The sequence below is a fragment of the Ammospiza nelsoni genome, chromosome 4 (genome assembly GCF_027579445.1).
Source record: "Ammospiza nelsoni isolate bAmmNel1 chromosome 4, bAmmNel1.pri, whole genome shotgun sequence".
Classification (NCBI taxonomy): domain Eukaryota; kingdom Metazoa; phylum Chordata; class Aves; order Passeriformes; family Passerellidae; genus Ammospiza; species Ammospiza nelsoni.
The window spans coordinates 32,398,553-32,417,900 of record NC_080636.1 but is presented as its reverse complement, the minus strand read 5'-3'; the positions used below and the strand labels follow the sequence as shown (position 1 = coordinate 32,417,900).

Here is a 19,348-nt window from a genome sequence, read left to right as displayed (position 1 = left end):
CATCTGATCAAGCATTATCAGAGTTCTCTTTCTTTGGGTGCTAAGCTCAGAGACGGTGTCATAAAGAAGGAACACCATTCAGGACTATAAAGCATGGGTGAAAAATCCAGGCTGAGTAACAGGCTACTAGACAAAATAAAGGATTATTTCTCACTGAAACAGTCTTCTTTCAGAAGCAGATTCCAAATCCAAGAACTGCAGTGTTTGGTATCTGGGGGGTACAAAAGCTGCCAGCTCTGAAGTTCAAACACATGGAAATGTTACAGCAGATTTCTGAAGTGAAATGTAGACACAGCAAAAGGAAGACATTCAGACAGTGAAGGTGGCAAAAGAGAGTTTTTATTATTTAAAAACCAAACCAAAACAAACAAAAAAGGCCTTATATTTAAAAGAAGAAGAGCTTTTTACCCACACAGGATGTTTTCTCTCAAAAAGGGCTTTAAAAATAACTTGGAGGAATTTTTGCTATAGCAAGCCAGAAATCTTACATTATATGGAATAAAGCAGTTGCTTCTCCATTCATTTTAACTGAGGCTGCCTGGGCAATTCCACCAGGCACCTCTCAGCAAGAAGCAGTGTACCAGCTGCAGCTCTGCCAGCACAGCCTGCTCTCCTCACAGCTGGAATCTGCATACTGCAGCTGCTCCTGCATGCCCACAAGGATGCTAAAAATATAGCATCTCCTACTGGAGCACAAGAGATACCTCATGTCTGATACCCTGGAAAAACTCATGTTCAGCTCCAGTTCAGATATGATTAGAAGTCCACCAGTTAGGTCACCCTGCTCTGACTCTGCCCTTGGGAGCAGATAAGCCAGATAAAAAGACTAAGTGAAAGCCTAGTAGTGTAGGAATAGTATGTGTGCAATGCAGGTAGCCTCAAAAGAGAGATACTCTTGTATAACAGACTAGGAATACCTTTCTTCCTGTGAAAACAAATGCAGACTGTTGCAAACTGAATGTGGGCAAAACTTGGCAAAAAAATTTACTGTATTTCATTATAGCTAAAGGAGCCAAGTCATGATTCAACAGGATTAAGTGTCATTTGTAACAAAGCTTAGCCAGTGGCAAGTACTACAAGTAAGTAACTTCTGAAACTGTGATTAAAAAACTGCACAATATGTCACACCATACACCACCTGAAAATATATTTTGCACAAGTTGAAGGACTTTGCACAAGTGTCCTGTCTGAAACAGCTTTTCACAAAATATTTGTTTCCTTGAACTTATACTTTTCATTTTGTCAACCACATTCCTCTTATAATTTAATTAATTTAAAATATTTTTCACTTTAAAAAAAATAAAGTATAAAAAGTATTCCAGAAAAAAAAAGATCAATCCATTTCAAACACCACAAAATATAAACTTGAAAATGCTGTCATTTTTGTTAAATAGTCCACTTAGTTTTGAGGACCTTTGTTAAAAGGATCATATATCCTGATAAAGTCAATGTGAACTTGTCATTATACTTATTAAATGAGTCCACTAATTTAAAAATTAGCTATTTATCTACTAAAAAGATAAAAATTCAAAATTTTGAAAATTTCCCTACAAGTTTTCTAGATGTGTTAGTAAAGAAGTGTAATGCCACAAAAACCATGACAAAGCACCCAGTTTGGTGAATCTTTTACCTTCACCCCTCAATAGCTCACAGACTTGGTGATGTGGACCTGCTCTTAGTGCGGTCATTTCAATTTAGCAAGGTTCAGAATAGAGGGGTGTTACACACAACTTCCCCAGATACAGATTTATATTTGGGATAGTAAATGTGCACAAATTCCTCATATTAATGTTCTGAATACTGTAACAATTCTACTTTAAACATAAATATGCCTATGGTTTCTTAGCACCATTACACAAGTTTCATTCAGTTGAATTTATTAGATGAAGACCTAATCCAAGATGAAATTGGTGTGAAAGAGTGAAAATTAAAGTCCTTAACTTTTCTAAATGCTAACTGGATCCTCCACCTGCAGCAAACTGACAGTCTGAACTATTTAAAGCCAGATTCCAAGGGCACAACTTGGCTAGTCTCCTCTTTTGAATTCACTTCAAGGACTGGGTACTTCAGAACTTGGCACAGTAAAAACAGCACGTGCACAAGGGGCAGAGACTTCTCCAACATATTTACTAACATATGGTTTAATTGTGGTTAAATCCAGTTTTTCTTAATTATTTTCTTGTGTCAAGCTTGGTGGACTTCAATTAGGTCTCTGTTTTACTGGGGGAAATTTAAAAATGCACGTTAGTACTGTCAAAGGGCCATAACATAACTGGAGATCTCTCCAGAGCTGTAGGCACTCCTCACTCCAGCAAAACTCTTGATAATCTCAATAAGAGGTTTGGACACTGAGAGCAAATTAGTGTCCAACAGAGCCTAGTGCTTCCTTCATCCAAAGGGCACTCTGCCATCTAGTGGCCAGGACATTGCAAAAATACCACTCTGCTTTTTCAGCAGAGGGGCTTTATAGAGAAACCCTCCCACATATGTTAGACGTATTCCAGATTTAAAGAAAAAAAAAGTTAAAAAACATGGTAATACTCCATATCTATTCTAATGATCTGTGTAGAAATCCCCTAAGAAAAAACACATGAAGTTAAACATTAATCTTCTCTGTCTCTCACTGGCATACATAATGTATATGAGTGAATTTTATCTCTAATTCTATACCATACATTAAATATTATGTTTCTTTTTCTAGTTAACTGCTAATGAGAGATCCATGCATCATAGCTCCAGAGAACCAAGTCATTGGATCCTTTTTTGCATATAGAGTTTTCTCTAGCTAAATGCTCTGAAGCTGAAGTAGGAGCTCCATACCTCATAGTGAGAGCAGGCATTTAGAGGTGGGGGAGATTAGTTACGGGGGACCTAAGAATGAAGAAGTAAAACCACTGTATAGCAACCACACAGCTATGTCACAAACTGACACATCTATTCAGAAAGGTCACTTCTATCACTTTTCCCAGCTCCCTGCCTACGAAACAGCTTTGACTCACTATTGAGGATATACTGAAAACTCAGTTTTTGTAAGAGTGCACAATTGCTAGTGCAGACGTGAGAGGAGATGGGGAACATATGATAGGAAGGGAGAAAGAGTTGAGCTGTCATTGGGTCATCAGGATCCTTATGCCATCCACGAAACTCTCCTGATCTCCAATGAATTAGTGTAAAGAAGCTGTGTTCTACCATGTCTGGCTGGAATTGAGTTAACTTCATGAAAGCCCATATGTGTTTTGGATTTGTGACTAAAACAGTGTTGTTGATAACACACCAGTCTTGTGGCTATTGCTAAACAGTGCTTGCACAGCACAGCATGGAGGCTTTCTCTCTTTCTCACGCTGAACCCCTCCAGTGAATAGGCTGGGGAGGGCAGGCACAAGAATCATAGAATAGTTTGGGTTGGAAGAGGCTTAAAGATCCTCTAGTTCCAACCTCCCTGGCATGGGCAGGGACACCTGCCTCAATTCTAGATTGCTTAAAGCCCCTCCAACTTGGCCTTGAACAGTCCCAGGGATGGTGGAATCCACAATTTCTCTAGGCAACCTCTGCCAGTGCCTCACCACCCTCACAGAAATGAATTTCTTCCCAATATCTAATGTAAACCTGCTCTTTTTCAATTTAAAGCTATTATATCTTGTTCTCTCAAGAAAATGGGAGGGAACAGTGCCAGAACAGCTGACTCAAATGGGCCAAAGGATTATTCCATACCATGTCATGCTCAGTGTTAAAAATTGGGTGTGGGACTTTCTCCCAAGGTACAGCCATTGTAGCTGTTGCTCAGAGACAGCCTGTGGAAGGTGGTGAATGATCAGTTTTGCATCCTTTTGCATTTTTTCTTTCACTTAATAAAATCCTTGCTTGAACCCAAGTGTTTTATAGCTTTTGCTCTTCCTGTTCTCTCCCCTGTCCTGCCTGGGAATGACTGAGGGGCTGTGTGGATATTTAGATGCTGATCAGGGCTAACCCATCACATCCATCCAAGCAGCTTATCACAGGAGACACCAGACAGACATTTCAGACAGTCCACTGCCTGCTCTACTGATAATGCACCAGCGTACTAAAAAGGCACCTGCAAGACAAGCAGGTCTTTAAATACATCCAAAGGAAAAGTGAGGTAGAAGGAAGCAATGAAGAATTATAGCTACTGATGACAACCAAGACAGCTGTTATTTCCTTGTTGAAATGGACCGTAGGAGTTGCAGCAGAGCCTTCTGTTCCCAGCCTGGAATAAGCAATGCAAAAAAAAAGAAATCTATTTCCAGAGGTGAACCCAGAAGAAAGCTCTCTGTGAACACCAGTTTTTAAGTTGTGTGACAGGACAGCTTCACATCCCACAGTCTTGAAGAGACTTCAGTTATATCTGTGGTAGCAGGAAGTGCTACCTGTTACTTTCAACTCATAGTGACTCCCCTCTGCTCAGGACAACACCCAGAAGTGTCCACTAGTGAAGTGGGTGACATGCCTAAAGAATCTCACTCAGTGTGAGCCATCTGCAGGCATACCTGGCTACAAAAACCGGAAGATGGGTGCAGCTGGACTTCCAGCTGAAAGGATTAAGAGGATCCTGATGTAAAGCTATCTGTTGCTGTGAAAACACTGACAGCAATAACACCTTCCATATCTGAAAAAAATGCAACTGACAGGAAAGTCAGCTGAAAAAGAAGAAAATTTGTGCTGAAGCAATATCGACTGGTGACTAATAACCACCATGAAGCTGATGTCTCCACACGTTCAGACAGACTGCAATCAAAGCATAATGAGGAGCTGTCAAACTCATTCCTGCAGTGTTGAGAGCTCCCTCTTAGAGACAGATGGCAGAAACTGCTCTCTGAACTCAGAATGAAGCACAAACAAAACATGGTAATGCAATATTCCCCTTAAGCGTACAGGATATTTGAAGTTACAGCTATGACATCATCCTGAACAAAGGACAAGAATCTCCAGCATGACTGAACTAAGAATAATGAAAAGATTTTCAGGCTTTTAGTCTTCAGGTCATCAGTATGTTGGGCACACTGAGGGTAGCAAGGTAGCAGAGGATTGTTCATTTATGGTTTGAAAATGAAAAATTGACTGGAAAAAACCATTATTTCCCTGCCCCTTAAATAATCCAGTTATTTAACATAGTTTCCCTTATACAGAAACATAAATGCCCTGAATGCATTCAGCTGTAGGCACTATGAAAAAGGGTGCTGAAGGAAACACTCCTAGGAAGTTAAAATTCTATGTCCCCACAGAGAGATGGTTTTGGATAAAGAAAATCGTTCTTACCAGTGTTCAAGTGCTTTCTGAAATTTCTGCCCATGATTCATCTTTCTCTTTTTGTCAGTTATTCCTGAGAAAAATCTTAAAAAGACAAAACAATACTAAGAAAGCATACATTCATACACATTGAAAACAAATGAGGTCTAGGTTAGTGAAAAGATTTAACGACTTTAACCAGAGTCCACCTTCCACTTGGAGAAAGGGTCCAATTCCATTTCAAGAAAGTTACCCACCCTACATCGTAAGTGAAAATTTTCTCCCTTCCCCGTCCTGGCATACAAGTTCAGCCTACACTGTTCAGGAACAGCACAGGACTTAATGGAGTTTACAAAAATACTGCATTATATAAACAACATATCAGAGATCTCAAACAACCAACTGAGCACAGTAGGGAATTATTTAGGACACTTTGCTGGCATATATGAAAATGAAAAAATTATTTCTGAACTGGTCCTCTGTGGCCAGTACTCCTCCAGAACAAAGCACTGAGAAACACACAAGTCCAGGTGAGAAGCATAAAAAAAAAAAAAAAAAAAAAAGCCAGAGCAAAGACTAAGAATTTCTCCATTTGTCACTCCTTGTGGTTAGTGTGCCTCTGTAAGGGACTGAGAGCACTCTGGTGGAAGAGGGTCTGCGCAGCTACTGAAAGTAACAAGAAACAAACAAAAAAAAAGAGATCAATCCACCCTGGTATCCAAATACCTGGGAACCATAAAAGCCACCTAATAAAAGAAGGATGATGGTCTTTGCAAGTCTCTGCAATTGTCCCTTCCTGAAATGAACTTAGTGATGCTGCCACTTTCCAAGCAATGGAGCCCACAAATTCTCAGCAAATCTTTCACTGCAGGACTGGTGCAGGCTGGAATTTACCTGTTCCAATGCAGATATTCACAGAGCCTTTATCGACATGTCAACTCCCTAACTATAAAATGAAGAACACACAAATTTAATGCTTGATTTCTTGACACATCTCAGAAGGTGCTCACATGGTAGCATCAAATTGTGGATCCCTCTCTTCTATCACAGATAATTTTTCTGTGTTTCAACTTTCACAGACTTCTTTGACTTCTGCAACTTCAGCAGTTTACACTCACAAAGGAGTCACAAATTAAATGAAATAAATATGGACAAGAGTGAAATAAAATCAGGGTGAATCAAATTTGCCAACTTTGCTTCAACTGCAGTCACACCAGATGGTGGACTGATTGTCCCATCTCCCATTTCCTTGTGAAATCTATGAAAGAAAAGACACAATCAAATTTTACCTGTTCCCACTTTTTCCAAGCCATATCCTCAAGTTCTGAGACTACAAGTAAAACTGATCTGTTTATCTTCCATTAGAATTGTTTTCTGCTGTAAATGTTAATGTGATGGAATCAAACACCAACCAACCAAACACCTGGGCTCTGTAGAAAGCAACATGATCACTTCTACTCAACAAGGTCCTCCTGCCAACTTGGCTGAGCTCTGAATACTGCTTGCACAAATCAGCATCCCAGGCAAACAATGTCTTGCTCTTCTGCTATTGGGAGCCTGGGAAATGAAGCCAAATGATTGCAAAAATGAAGAGTAAACCAAGTGGAAGGTTAAACATCCTGGTTATACTGGTTCTCTGTCTTCCCCCACACAGGCCCAGAGCTATGGCCTCAATATGGTTTACAACACAGCAGAAAAGTCCTCACCTTTAAAGTTCAGTTTGAGGTTGCAGGCTTGAATGTTAGAAAATGTTTGCTCTAACAGAATTAAAAGTATTCACTGCTGAAGGCAGGGAATGCAATAAACAGCCTCACAGCTCTACTGCTACAGCCACTTCCCAAAGTGAAATCACACCTCTAAAAATCATTAATTAACTCACCTATTTTGAAAGAAGCTTTTGTTTATTTTATTATTCATTAACTGTCTGCATAAACAAGTCATCACAAGCCTCTGCACATTGTATAACAATTTATTGAGCTGACAGGATAAATGACTACAGTTGCTTTTATTTATCACTGTACAACACTAGCTGAGTCACAAGGTTCTGATCAGTTCTGCTTTTTTTTTCAATTTTCTAGATTTTTTTTATTAGTTGTAAAATGAGAAGTTTCTTTCCTTTGAAAGGGAGCCACAGGCACATTGATAGCTAAGTCAAAATGCCACACAGTCAGGATGGGATATTTGTGACAAAGAAATTGAAGGTAAGTGTTTTAAAATCAGTATCAAGAGGTGAAACGTGCATATCACATTTAAAGATACAAGCATTAAGATAGGATCAAAGCTTAACGTTAACACCTCCTTTGTGAAGCAAAGTAATGAGTTTCTGGAATCATACACCACAAGCTCATTTACTTCATTTGGGCCATGTAATCATCCCGGCTGTTATGTTCCAGAGCAGAACCCCAAACACAGCCTTTACAGCTGCTGGGACATCTGCAATGTGCAAGTGTTCAGGGCTACATAGGCTCCAAGTCTATCAGGAGTGTATTGCATCAGGGCCAGGAAATACCCCTTAATGGCAATTTCCTCTAGTTCTGATAACATATTTGGTTACTTCCATTTTGCTTCCATGCTGCCTGATGGATTAGCTATGGTAAAAAGGTCCTAGACACCTCCAGGTGTCACATATTTAGACCAGATGGCTGTAGCTTTCTACACAACTTTGTATCAAATATGTGTAAGTAGGGAATTTAATAATTCTACATAATAAAAAGTATAGCAAAGTTTTTAATATCTGAATTACTGATAGAAGTTTCTTACTCTGCATCTCCCCTGCACACTGAAACACAATCAAGCATGTCAAAAAGCATGATTTCTGTCACAAGTTGCTTTGCAGGGCCACAAGGGCCCTACCAGAAATAAAACTGGTAAGAAAACAATTAGCCATGTTCTGTTACTCTGAACGGAACTGCCAGTGAAGATACAAGGGCACATTTCAGCCGACTGAAGCACTGCCTGCAATGCGAGCGCTTGTTCACCTGCTACAGCTTTCCTAGTTATGCTTTGTTTCGGATTTGCGGGGTTTCAGCATTGACTCTCTTTTCTCCCCCATTGCAAACAGCAGAGGGCAGCACCACAGCCTGGTTCCGCCTGGCATCAGCCCTGGAATAAGGCTCCATACGGACTTCTCTGCTGTTTATCAGAAAGGTTATTCCAGGATACTTCTCCTGCACTGGGCATTGGCCCAGCCGTTATAGGCCCTGTCTACTTAGTAGGTATCTCTGCCTTCCTGAGTCACCCCAGCTATGAAAGGCCATGTTTCCTGGCTCTGCTCCAGCCTGACCTATTCAGGGGAAAATTAATCCTGCTTCAGAATGCCAATGCTAAAATAAACCCGTGCTTGCTGGAGAGTGGAGAGGTGGCAGGGAAAAGGAGACTATGTAAATGCATGCTTCTCATCCCTTGCTGTAATCAACCTCCTCCCATCCACATCAGTGCTGCTCAGAACTGAGAACAGCCTCCCCTGCTGAGCTGTGCCCAGTAGGAGAAAGTGCACGGCTTTAGGACAGCTTTCCCAAAACTACATCAATGGGCTCTCTTCTCCTCTCAAACTGAGGATGTTTCAGAAGTGGAGGAATAAGGGGAAGAGAAGTGCTCTGCTTATGGTGCTTTGGGTTTTTTAATCTTATTTTGCAGAGGTGAGGGGCAGAGCAGGAGGTACAAAAGTATAGAATAAGCTGCTGGGTTCCTGCAACACTGCTGTCTCACGATTTTTCACTCGTTTTGTGTTAGCCCTCTCTGTCTGTGGATTATAGCAGTGAACAAGAAAGCCTGCAACTTCAAGAACACCTCAAAAAATGAAGCATGGCACTGATGAAAATGTATGGAAGCCAGATAGATATTTTAAATTGCATAAAGATCTATTTTATTTCAACTGTTTCTTCTGACCCGAGTCACTGGTCTAGTTCTATGCAGAAACAAAGGGTGCCAACCTACAACCTGTAACATCTGAAAGGCAAATCACAAACAAGCAGCAGACTCACACAGCTTCTGGGGGACCCCCCATCCCTATGATCCTGGAAGTAACTGATAAGGTCCAGATAATTTATCCCTGGCTATTTCAAGACTGTTTCATGTCTGCACCATTGTTCCTAACTTCTCAGTTTTCCTCACTATATATACTCAGAACACCCCCTGTCTTCTATCCCTTTATAGCTGTCTGGAAAATAGAAAATAGCTCAATCTCAACTTCTTCCATTACTGTACATTACTACAAAGGAAAAGAAATTAAATAGAGCAATAGGACAATTCCTTTTACAGTGTTGAACTGCAAGCCAATTTCACAGCATATATTCATTCATACCTACCTATAACTGTACATACATATATACCAATTTGAAATAATACAGCAACATTTAAGAATGTAAGTTAATACAGTATCTTCATTTATTTCTTAAGATTTATAAGAAAGTATTAAACTGAATTCCCAGTGAATCAGAAACTGATAGTCATTCTCCAGGAATGAATGAAATACAGATTTTTTTTTTAATCAAGTTGAGGTAACATACCACATAATCTAATTGTTTCCTGACTTCTGCTTTTGTCCCCATAATTTGTTCCCTTTCATATCCTGTATATCAGCTCAAGTGGAAAAATTCAAATTCAAAGGAATTTTTGGACCTGGGACTCAAAGTAGATTTTTTTCCACAGTGAGTTCTGAAGCACTGAAATATCCCATGAAGGGACATGAGTTTTTATGCCATAAAACCCATAAACTCTGGCATTTAAAGACTTTCTCACTCAGTTTTCTCACTCTTTAGCAGGGCAGTTGTCATCTTCAATATCAGCATCCCACTTGCTGGGATTCTGGCTTTTCAGCACACCTTTTTTTTCTTCATGCATTTTAATAATGTATGGCATGGAACTGACCTTAATTTGCCATTTTCTTGCAAAATATAGAAAGACCAATATTCGAATTTATTGAAAATACATTTCTGGCATTGTAATCAATACAACTAGAATTATAACAGCAATGTAATAGTGGTCTATTCAACCAGGGTAGGGTGAGAAAAACTTGATAATTCATTCACTAAGTAATACAATTTATTTCTCACTTACTTGAAAATAAGCTTGAAATTCTATTAAAACTATTGTGCTAATAGCTATTGCAAGTATGTGTAAAAATTACATCTACATTTAATGCATGAGGTTGTTTCTGTATTATAAAATTATGACCTTGTTTTGCTATTGCAGTGCAGTTATCAGATCATGTGAAAAGCTGTGATTCCATTAAATACATTCTATTGTCAGAAATCATTTCAGTTTTTCCTACAACATACAAAAATAAAATTACTGTCAGCAAGAAAATTATGAACTATTATGAACTATTTCACAGAAGAAAGACTAATCCAGAGTAAAATCACAGCATGAGAAACTCTACAAAATATCTGAAAACAGAGGCAACAATTGAGCAAGTCTAACAATACTGAGACTTTTATTAAAAAGAAAATTATTGTATTATAACCAGATGTATTGTCAGAAATAGCAGATGGAAAACAAATAAATCACTTAAATAATTTACCAATTCAAATCTGTCTGCCTGAAACAATGCTTTTAAAAATACCTAGAACAGTAAAATCACACACAGAAACAACTTAGAAAATAGAAAACAGAAGATTAACAAACAAACATAAGATCAACTTAAATAATTTTAGATACTCCAAAAAACTGCAACATGAAGGATGATAAAAAGATGTATTTAAAAGAGCTAAGACCAACTTGAATTGAATAGAGCAAAGACTTTCATTATCCCATTAAGATTTATACTAAGACAACATTTAGAAGAATAAACTTGAACAAAATAGAAAATAAAACTCTACTTAAAATGCTACATGAGATTTCCTCATATACTCTGACTTGCACCAATGTTGTATGAATGACTGAAAATGCTAATTACTGGTTTATGTGGACCTAAGAAGAAAGACCAAGTCCCTACAACTCTAAGAAGAGGCAGGCAATTGAAAACTATGCAAGAGTCACTAGAGCTATGGAAAGCTGAACACAGGAGTCATCACACAGGGGATTGCACCAATGATGTAAAGAATGCTGCGCTACGCAAAGAGGGCTGGGTGTCACACCAGACATTCTTCCAACCCAGAAGATTTTCCTGAAGAAGGGCATGTTGTAAACTTCAGGTCAGAAAAGTCTATATTTATACTTTCACTTTTTAATGGCTTTGTTTTGCCAAGCTCAGAAAACAAACCAGACCTATTTCGAGGTCATGGAACTTAAGCAGGTGCATCTGAATTCTGCATTCACACCACCCAGCATTTCTCCAGTGTGGAAACAAACATTTTAAAAAACCCCACCAGGTAACCAGGAGAACTTGGTGAAGAACCTGATTTCCTGATCAGGACATAAAACACATTTGAAATGTTACTGCTAAGATGTGTTACTCAGTAGCAGCAAGAGAAAATTGTGTCTTATGGAAAATACAGAGGGCTTCAGCCATAGCTTGGCTTTGCTGTGATCACACAGCTGCCCAGGCGTTGCTGATACTGCTGGCAGCTGTCACACCTTCCAAGAGATCTGGTGAACACCATGACAAGCATATCCCTGGCAATGAACTGGAACAAGTAGAAAAGCAAAGCACAATGCTAATTATCTCTTAGCACAACTTCTATCTCAAAAAAAATTATAGCAAACAGAATATTTCAAGTAAGCAAGTAGGAAAATGAAGCTTCAAGTATCCATCAAACATAACAATTAAGACTTTTCTTGAGATGCAAACCTTACCCTGAAGGTCACAGTTTTTGCACAGAACACAACATTCTCCAGATCTCATTTCTTCCATGCAAAATTAGTTTAAACTATAATTTAAAAAGAATAATGAATATACAAACATCAGAGATCCTTTCAGCATGTATTTTTTTCCTGGAAGCACAAAACCTGAAAGTCACTGAATCCAAGAAGGGATATACATTCCATCATGTAATGAAACATGTTTAGAAATTACTAAAGAAATTATTTTCTGCAGAGATCTACACCAAAAGGAAAAGTACAACATTGTTTTCAGCTGCAAAGGAGGCTTTCAAATTTTGCTTTATGCTTGTTTTGAATAAGTTTTAATGGTATTACTGGAACAAATACAATCCTGACTTTTAATATAATGACATGTGCAAAAGAGATCTGGCAAAACTTGGAAAACTCTATTCATGCCTTGCTCTAGGACACACTGACAAAATGACCTTGACAAAGTCCTTCGCTTTTCTTTGTCTTTTGTTCCAAAATGCAGTCTGAGGATAACGAGTTATGCTTTCTATCAAAATATATTTACCAAAGAAGAACAAGTAAATAGTAAATTAATTATTATGGAGTCTAACAAGTAATTAATTTGCTTATATACATGGCTTGCAAACTGTCCACAATACCTGTATTTTATAAGTTTACCAAAATCTGTTATGTGTACTATTATGTTTATGTCATGACTGCATTAATAATCACACAATTAATAGATATTTTAGAGTACTGTAAATGGTTATGACAGCATGTATAATCCATTAATTATTCACTGTAATGCACAACTGTGACATTAAAGATGATTTTTGTTATCAAGGTATGTTGAGACCTATGAGGAAAATCCTCTGGAATTCTGAATCTTAGCAAGACTGTTAACTTAGCATACCAAGTGTTTACTGTATAGTCCTATAGAGAAGTGAAATTAATTCAGAGTAAAGACTGTGCCATCCTTATAAATTTTCTTCCTACTTTTCCAAGTTAAATTAAGCACTTTTCAAGTGCTCTCTTCCTGAATATCTTCTGCACAAATCCTTGCCAAAGGAAATATTAATATGCTCACTTCCTACAAGTTTATTCCTTGTGTCACAGGTTGGGTATTTTTTCCCTCCTACTTCTATGTGTCATGTTTGTCCCATTACAAAAGAACTCATGGTCTATTTCATATTAATTTTTATCCACTTCCTCAGTTTCCTTCCGAAATGTTGACCCTCCTCCAACTCCTCATCCTCACAGTACAGACATGCTCTAATAAACAAACACACCTTATGTTGACTCTTACTGCTATTTCCAGCACTAACACTTCTCAATGTGCTGCTTACACTTACTGTCCAATCTTCCCTCTTTCCAGCTCAATATAAGCTCCTAAGACAGGTGACACCCAGCTAAAATAACCCTCACTAACACCTGCCCAAAACAAACTCCAAGCTCACACTACTTCGTCCTTCTTGATCATCTTTGTCATCACCAACCTCATTATTTCTCTTCAACTCTTATTCTCAATTAGCTCTGTTCTGGCTCTCTTATTCTTCTCTTTCTGACTTCAAATATGCATCAATCTTAAAAATGAGAACTTACCACAGCTCCACAAATCGTTCCTGAAAAAACCCACATATTTCTTCTTGGCATCTTCCCAATACACTGTCCATTCACCTCTGTCGAGGCTGGGGGTCAGGATGTTCTGAGTGACTCCTTGTGCTCCCCCTTGTGTCTGCCATCAGGCTCGGACTGCTGACTTTCGATGAAAAGCTTTTTTATTTTGTGTCTGGCCTAGCCTCAGTGCTAAGGTTTCCAGTGTCTTGCATTTGTAAGTAAACAAGGGTATGCACTACTTTGGAAAAGTTGATCTCTACTTTGGAAAAGCAGTGTTTCAAGCCGGCTATTCACACACCAAAGCACAATGCAGTCAGTCACTAATCTCTCTCAAAAATGTAGATCTAGGTTATTTTTAGCTCAGAATTGTTAAGAACAAAATGCAGTCTTTATGCTATGTCAGCAGTGCAGAGCACACACAAGCTCAGCCTAGAAAAAAATAATCCATCCAAAGCTGAAAAAGATCTAAGGAAGATGAAGCTTGAAAGATTGCTTTCAATAATTCAGAGAGATTGCATTTTCAGAACTGTTTTAACCATTTCTCTAGGAAAGTATCAGAATACTGAATAACAAACACCAACTAACTGTATGAAAACCAAAGGTTCTTTAGCTTTTTTAAATTACATTTCCAGCTAGTTCTGGAAATGCTTATGCTCAAGGTAGAGTTAGCAGTAAATTCCTTACAGGATATGTTTGAACTTCTACACTAAGTAGCAAACTGCCCCTCATCATCAAACACAGGAAAGATCCAAATCAGGCATTTGGAGCAAAAATCAAACAAATTAAGAATAACTCTCAAAGTAGCCAACACATGTCCTGGGCCAGCCCTGCTTTTGTCAAAACTGTTTGGAAGCAAAGTCTCTCCTGGAAATAGATATGTGGGCTCAGAGAAGGGAGAGCAGAAGCAGAAAAAGCAGCAACTCACTAGTTATGCAGTCCTTTCTTTAAATACTGGCAGTTACGGGTAAACAATATTACTGCTACAGAAATATCAGATGAAACAATCTCTGTGGATGTGATGATGATATCTAACAATAACTTCAAAAACTAACTAGAATTCTGGTGATAAAGACTTTATTAAAATGTAATTTTAAAAGCCCCAACAATTTAAATAACCTAAAAAATAATTACAACCCCCCACCAATCTAAATCAAAGACGGTGGGGAAGGGACTGGCAAACAATCCTTTCAGGCTAGACCCCCACTCCAGGCTTACTTCAGATCCCTCACTGCCTTTCCTCCCCAGCAGCATCCTACCACCACTCCCATCTCCCACTCACCATACCCCAGTCAGCAGGGCTGACACCTGAGTGCACACCCTGAGGAGACCTTATCAGTCTGGGCAGGCAGGCAGCAGCTGTGGGCATCGCTGTCTCAGGGGTCTGTGTGCAACCAGCAGCAGAAGCCTCGAAATGTTAAAGGGGTGTTTGCTTTCCTGGGAAAAGAGGAGACACCAGACCTGGTGAGTGAAGTATGAGGGGAAAAAAAGGAAAGGTTAAAGGTAGCAGGCAGCCACATATATTAAATAAAGCTCCCTTCCACTCAGCCTAATTCTAGGGATCCTCTATGCTTCCCCTATGCACCTGCTTTTGGTCCTTGCTTGGGAGAACATCTCTTTTGGGGGTGGGGGAGCTCTCTTCCCCTTTCTTAGAATCTGGGAAAAGGCTTCATTTTCTCAGGAGGCCAAGGTACAAAGGGTGCTTCTGGAAATCACAGCTGGCACCCACTTCTCACACTTGAGGCTCGTGAGAAGAGACAGCAGACCTAAGAGCACCAGAGGGCAAGAGAGACAGGGGATCAAATGTACCATCCCATTGACTCATGCTAACAAACACACTGGTGAGAAGAGATGCACTGCCCTGTAAAGAATGTCTTTTTGTGGAACAGCCAAGGTTTTAGCATCTACACTAAGATGAATTCTATCTTCATTACTGATACTATATTACAAAATCAAGAGACCCTTAGGAGTTCCTTGGTATAGCATTTTTCTGTTTGATTAGCTCTGTAGGGCAAACTCCTCGGTATGCATCTATATACCTTCCTGCATTGCCTTTTACATAACTATTCCACACGACTAAGTCACTCAACAATTAATCATAAGCTCCTGTTTTCTTATGGGGGTCAGCCAGAAAGAACTGATGAAAAACAGATAAGGATAAGAAACTAATAGGGGAGTCATTTTATCTTCAGTTGAGACCCAAACATTTTTCTAAGAACCAGATGCTGCATAAAGGCAGAGCTTCACTACAGCCTTTACTCTTCTTTCACACTTGGTGCCAGTCAAGCAATTTCAGCCTGCCCGGGCCTGCGCTTCTCAGTCTCCTCCCTTCCCTCCGTCTGTCTCAGAAAAGGGGACTGCCCGTGGGTCTTGCGAGGGTCTGACCTTGCAGGGGTGAGAAGAGGGTGTAATGCACAAAGGCATGCTGTCTCCTCCTCGGGAAGGCCGAGGCCCGGAGCATGCCGGGCTATTTAAAGACCTCGCTCCTCGCTGCCTGCGAGCTCCACACAGTGCGTACAGCACGAAGCGGCTCTCCGGCCTTGACTCGAGAGAGGCGCAGCATCAGCCTGCTCGCTGATGCCTGTGAACACAGCACCGCCTTCCAGGCCGGCAGTGCATCCCCGGGCAGCTTTGCTGTTGGTCACGAACCCATGGCGCCCCTCTCTGAGGGAATCCAGGCGCATGAGGGCAAGGCTTGAAGCACTCCCAGACCGCTCCGGGCAGGCTTTCAGCCCTCAGCGCTGCCTCTCGCCTGCACGGACCGGTTAACGCAGCCTGAAGCGCTCCTGCCAGCTCCCCATCTCTCCTCCGGTGCCTCCCGGGAGCTATAAATACAGCGGGCACATGCTCTGACACCGCGTTCCCCAGCAGGCACCAGATAACTTTAATTTGCCCTTTAAACGTCCCGGGCCCCGCGTCCCTCGCGGCCGCCGCTGGGGGGAGCGTGGCGGGGCGGGCCCGGCGGGCCGCAGCCAATGGCCGCCGCCCGGGGGGCGCCTCCTCCTATCGCGAGAGGCCGCGGGCTATAAGCGGGGCGGCGCGGGCCGCGGGGACATTTGTCCGGCGGGGTGGGGAAGTGTCCGCTCGTTGCCTCTCTCCGGGCGGGGCTGTCGGACCGGCTCGCGGCATGGGTGACCAAGCGCTCAGCTTCGTCAAGGACTTTCTGGCCGGCGGGATCGCCGCCGCCGTCTCCAAGACGGCTGTCGCCCCCATCGAGAGAGTGAAGTTGCTGCTGCAGGTGAGGGGGCGACGGGGGGCGGCGGTGCCGCGCCACAGGTGGTGCCGGCTCGGCGGGCGCAGCCCGGCGTGACTAAATATGGGAAGGAGCTCGGCCGGCTCCGGTTACGCGGGAGCTGCCCGGGACATTCAGCACCGCCTGGCGGTGCCGGGGGCAGGGCCGGCCCCGTCCGTGCCCTTCAGCGTGCGGGGTCACCCTGCGGTGCCCGTCTCTCACCGTGCCGTCCTCCTCCTTCCTCCCCGTAGGTCCAGCATGCCAGCAAACAGATCACGGCCGATAAGCAGTACAAGGGCATCGTGGACTGCATAGTCCGCATCCCCAAGGAGCAGGGCATCGCCTCCTTCTGGAGAGGCAACTTGGCCAATGTCATCCGATACTTCCCCACCCAGGCCCTTAACTTCGCCTTCAAGGACAAGTACAAGCAGATCTTCCTGGGCGGAGTGGACAAGCACAAGCAGTTCTGGCGCTACTTCGCGGGAAACCTCGCGTCCGGGGGTGCCGCGGGAGCCACCTCCCTCTGCTTCGTCTACCCGCTGGATTTTGCCAGGACCCGACTGGCGGCTGATGTGGGCAAAGGAGCCACTGAGAGGGAGTTCTCTGGCCTGGGCGACTGCATTGTCAAGATCTTTAAGTCTGATGGCCTGAAGGGCTTGTACCAAGGATTTAGCGTGTCTGTCCAGGGCATCATCATCTACAGAGCAGCCTATTTTGGGGTATACGATACGGCCAAGGGTAAGAAGTGCATGGAGGAGTGACTGCAAGGGAAGATCCTTTCAGTAAAGGCATTCTAGAGCACTTGGCAATACAAGGACAAGCAGGGCTTGGCTCAGCACCAGTTGAGTGCGGGGCTAGAAGTGTGCACAGGTGTTTCTGACATGCTTTCCTGCCTCCCTTTACTTGCTGCTCTGAAATGCCTTGGGTTTGGATTGACTCCGGGGTTGGTGGGTGATTATTTCTTCCACAGCCCTTTCCCTCTGTACTGATTCTGTTCATTTGTTCTTGATGACAGGTATGTTGCCTGATCCAAAGAATGTGCACATCATAGTGAGCTGGATGATTGCCCAGAGTGTTACTGCAGTGGCAGGGCTGGTTTCTTATCCTTTTGATACTGTGCGACGTAGGATGATGATGCAGTCTGGCCGAAAGGGAGGTAAGAATAAGTGCTCCTCTTGTTCTGGCTGCAGAAAGTTTCTCTTCATCAGGATAAGATAAGAGATACTGGGTATTATTTTGCCTTAGAGAAAATTAATAACCTTCTCATTGGAGTCTTTAAAAAAATTATGGGGAACACATTGATGGTTATTTCTATCATGTCGATCTCAAGGACTGAGAAAGTAATTGATTTCCTATGGAGAATTAATTTTTCTTTATTGATTACTAAAGTTTAAATCCTTGCTGTACTTTGCTTATTCCTTGTTGTTTTAGAGATACAACAGTTGAAACATACTTGCTGTCTAACTTCAAGCCTTGTAACCTTTGTTTGTTTCCACAGCTGATATTATGTATAAGGGCACAATTGATTGCTGGAGGAAGATAGCTAAAGACGAAGGATCCAAAGCGTTCTTCAAGGGTGCCTGGTCGAATGTGTTGAGAGGCATGGGCGGAGCTTTTGTATTAGTACTTTATGATGAAATCAAGAAGTATGTCTAAGACATAACATCATAATGCAGTAGTTCAATTGTTCTCAATCAACTTTTTTAAAAATACGAACTTGTGATGTAATGGACAACAAAATATTTCCTAGGGAAACAGAATAAAATTTGAGTAATGTATGTGGCAGAGATAAGGACACATTAATTTAAAAATTGTTCACAACATCACAGTTACATTTTCTATGAGAATTCCTCCACCATTTGTATCGGAACCTGTGTATATATTATACTTCAAATTGCAGGTAATAGATTTTGTCTAAAGACAAAATGTAAGTGATCTATACCTAATCTAAAATCGAATATTGTAAATTCTTAATATTGTCATAAATATTTATTATACTAATCAATGTCTCTAGCTACCCAACACTGTGATGACATGACTTAAAATCATGTTTTCTTCTAAAGCTCTATTTTTAATATATTATTAAGTGAAAAGTATGTCTGAAATCATAAACTATATTAAAGCACTAGGCTGAGTTCTTAACTGTAGCCTCTTCCCTGACAAACTATACAGTAATATGCTTGAAACCGTAATCTGATTTTTCAGACATACTTTGTAAAACATGGAAATACAGTGTTCCAGAAGTACCCTGTATTGTCACAAAGGAAAAAGTTGTCTGCTCTGATGTTCAATTGAACTAAAACTGAAATGAAATAAATTAATATATTAATGAATTTTTTCCTGTTGTTTTCAGTACACTGAACACATTACAAGCATGTTCTCCAAGGTGATGTGCTAATCAGAACACTGTTAGTGGCTGTATCTTGAAAGTTATTTCAACAGAACTTTAGGTAGGTGAAGTTATTGAGGTTATTGATCATTCTACAATTGCAAAATCTAATGGATTCAGTTTAAGTGTCCAGAGATCTTAGAGATAAGCTTCCACCT

General features: G+C 41.1%; 1 protein-coding gene across 1 annotated transcript; it reads left to right on the top strand.

Annotated features, from left to right (window-relative positions):
• The first annotated feature begins 16,626 nt into the window (after positions 1-16,626).
• Positions 16,627-19,134, top strand: SLC25A4 (solute carrier family 25 member 4). Its single transcript, XM_059469865.1, has 4 exons — positions 16,627-16,807; positions 17,053-17,539; positions 17,817-17,957; positions 18,300-19,134. The coding sequence occupies exons 1-4, from the start codon at positions 16,697-16,699 to the stop codon at positions 18,455-18,457; spliced, it is 897 nt and encodes a 298-aa protein (XP_059325848.1). The 5' UTR covers positions 16,627-16,696; the 3' UTR covers positions 18,458-19,134.
• The last annotated feature ends 214 nt before the right edge of the window (positions 19,135-19,348 follow it).

Excerpts from the sequence above, each read along its gene's own strand:
- SLC25A4 (XM_059469865.1), top strand. The coding sequence starts at position 16,697 with ATGGGTGACCAAGCGCTCAGCTTCGTCAAGGACTTTCTGGCCGGCGGG. Across the intron at positions 16,808-17,052 it reads GAGTGAAGTTGCTGCTGCAG|GTCCAGCATGCCAGCAAACA; the intron begins GTGAGGGGGCGA and ends TCCTCCCCGTAG. Across the intron at positions 17,958-18,299 it reads GCAGTCTGGCCGAAAGGGAG|CTGATATTATGTATAAGGGC; the intron begins GTAAGAATAAGT and ends TTGTTTCCACAG.